We start from the raw sequence: 3,011 nt of genomic DNA on the forward strand, positions 1-3,011 counted from the left end.
TTGCGGCAGTTGCGCATGTGACCCAACCGACCCACGGGTCCAAGCACAGCCTGCAGGTCTGCATCGTCCACGTGTACTGAATGCATGACTAGCAAGGAGTCCAGGGAAGGAAACGGCGGCAGCCGCAGTGCAGTACGGCGGCGACCGCCGGTGCTGTTGCCCTTGCCATTTGGGCTAGCTGCTGCTGTGACATGCTGCCCAGATGCGGTGGCGTCCTCGGCCGCTTTACCTTTGTTTAATTCCGCTGCGATGTTTTCATGTGCCTGGCGTTCGTCTTGGCGGTTGTCGCCTAACTGAAAATTGACGTTTTTTTTTCCTGAGCGCTGATCCCTGGTCGCGGTGTCGTTGGGTCCTTGAGGAGCCAGGGTTCGCTGTGTTTCGTGTGGGAGGGCAGGGCAGCCGCTTGAATATGGCGCTGATGATGTTAACGAGCTATCGTCAATTGCTGAGTCGGAAGCTCCGGCGGCCCGCGGGTCAGAAACATCGGCTTGAGCAAAGCAAGAGGCTGGCCAAAGGGTAGGTGTTGTTGCGCTGGGATCGTTTACCGGGTCCATTTTGGAGCTTAGGTTGTGCAGTAAAAAAAGGGAACTATGACAAAAGTTCCTTATGACGCACGGAAACTCTGGGGTTGATTCTGCGACAAGGAGGACCTGACGAAGCAATCCTTGAATGAAAACCGTATTCGTGAAGTGATACAAACCTGGTTGTCTTAGTGCTCGTTGAAGTACAAAGGGTTCCAGAGTGCATACGAAACATTGCTGTACGACAAAGGCGTCTACGTTGCGTCATAGGTTCTTTCCCTAGGCATTCGGGCCCCTATATGCCTCCCACGTGTGCAAACCATAAAAGCTTATGAGGATTATCCAGCAAAAAATCCATCGGACGAATATGCACTGGCCTTCGGCACGGACCAACGTAACAGGTCCACCGGGGGGGCCAAACGTACACAACTACCCAAAAAAGGTTTGCGTTGCCCGCACCGTCTGAAGTATAAAAATTATACAGGCGTCAAGGATTGCGCGCCATATTTAAATCAACAGACTACAACAAATAGGTAACAACCACCACCCTTCAAACAGCATACATGACAAATCTGCGTGCTTTCAACAGGCGCACAAAACAGGTGGCTGCACCGTGAACCGGTCAAACTGTCACCAGGTATTTGGACACCGCCATTTTGACCTTCTCCATGAACTCTGCAGGCGCCGTCTGCTCCGCAGCTTTAGCAGCGTCAATGTTTTGCTGCAACAGGTCCACCAGCGCCTGATCAATCTCATTGGCAGCGACCATCTCCTGCGGGACAAAGCAAAGCGTTGTTGCTTAGCTGGAAAAATACTTTCTACCTGCTATACCTGGTTTGGGTCGTCAAACTTTAACGATGCCATGTTCATTCCGCCCACGTAGCCCTCGACATGTCGGCAGCATGTCTGAGGCAAGGCACTTTTCAAGTTTTTTTTGCGACTCGTAGCCGCCGCCAAGCCTGGCTGGGACCCCTCATATGGACCTAGATTGTAGCTCTCTAACACGCTGAGAGGCTGATCTTGCGACTGCTGTGAAAGCAAGCAACCGAGAAGTTCGCGTGCGCAGCATTGGGAGCTACCATCGTCAACACCGCCGCATGCCGGCACCAACGCCATCGGGCTCAGCCTGTACCGCAGTCCTCCAAGAACAGCTTCGCATGCCGACATAGCTTTCCCTGGTGTGCTCAACGGGTCATCCGAAGATGCCGCAACAATAAGCCCAAGCTTCAACCCAAATTGCCAAAACCCAAAACCCGGATGAAGCTTTAAACGCGACATGTTTGTAACTCGTCGCACGGGACACAGACACAAGCGACGACCGATCAGGTGCGCATCGCCCTCCTGCTGAACACCATCCCTTCCGACCCAGCACCCGCCGACGACGCAGCCCCTCTCCGGAGCACACCTGTGCTCATTGAGCGCTCCACTCGAACGCGGCCGAACACAAACGGCGTCCCTACTGATCCGCACCTCTATAGAGCGTACCCGTCATAGCCCTGGGACTACCGGTATAACCACCGCCGTACCCCGGAGCCCTCTACTTCCCGAGTGCGGTGTTTCTTCCCCCCTCCAACCCCCGAGCTCCGGTCCAAGGGGAAAAGGCACCGATCCCGTGTACCCCGAGCTCCCTGACGCACCAAGATGGTCTCCTTCTTATCTTTCGCCGTCAACAGCTTCTTCAACCGCTCCGCGGCGCTGGCCGTCTTAACAACCGCCTTATCTACCGCCTCCACTGCCTCCTCAAGGTACTGCCGCAGGGTTTCCAGCTCCGCGAGGCGCTCCTGGTCGGGCTTGGCTGCGAAACGCTCGGCGCCTATCACGGAGTCAAGCTGCTTGAAGAACGCTGGCGTCAGCTTGGGACGGCATCGCGCGACCTCAAATTCCATGTCCTCCGCCTCAGTGTTGAGCATGTATTCGACCAACTCCATGGGGTCCTCGGGAGGATTGCGTGCCTCACGACGCGTAAGGACTTGGCGGCGGATATCGTCCTTTGCGCGTTGCATTTGAGATGCAAAATCTTTGTTTTGCTCCATCATTTTATGCGTCATGCGCCGTGAAATGAGGCCTGTCTCAGGTGGCCGTTTGAAGAGCTGTTCGGGGTCATAATTCACTGCGTAGACACGGACACTGTTGCGTCGAGAGGACCGTATGCAAACAGGCGAACTGAGCCTCGAAGCACATGTGTAAGAGCAGGATGCGCCTGCGCCATTCATGCTACGTGCAAGGAGGCTGCTCATTGGGGCGCAGGCCTAATTGCTCTATGCTATCCGTGTCCTGTATAACGTTTGTTTGAACCTAAGCAATGCCCAACAATTCCGTGTACATCGCTTGCATCGAGATTGTTACTGAGGGCCAGAAGTACGGCAAAAAAAGATAAGAACGTTAAAGAAAGCACCCATATCGATTTGGTTAATGCTACGTAGTGGAGATTACGCTTTTTGCCGGAAGAGGCAAAACGGAGCCAGGAAGGGGTCGTGTAGAGTGATTATT

General features: G+C 54.3%; 1 protein-coding gene across 1 annotated transcript; it reads right to left on the minus strand.

Moving 5' to 3' along the window:
* Window positions 1-711: 711 nt before the first annotated feature.
* VOLCADRAFT_80381 (uncharacterized protein) lies at window positions 712-2,734 on the minus strand (the record flags this gene model as incomplete). Its single annotated transcript, XM_002948821.1, has 2 exons — window positions 712-1,293; window positions 2,159-2,734. 2 exons carry the CDS (start codon window positions 2,732-2,734, stop codon window positions 1,144-1,146), a joined length of 726 nt encoding a protein of 241 aa, XP_002948867.1. The 3' UTR covers window positions 712-1,143.
* Between the last annotated feature and the right edge of the window lie 277 nt (window positions 2,735-3,011).

Source organism: Volvox carteri, assembly GCF_000143455.1.
Source record: "Volvox carteri f. nagariensis unplaced genomic scaffold VOLCAscaffold_11, whole genome shotgun sequence".
NCBI classification, from domain to species: Eukaryota; Viridiplantae; Chlorophyta; class Chlorophyceae; order Chlamydomonadales; family Volvocaceae; genus Volvox; species Volvox carteri.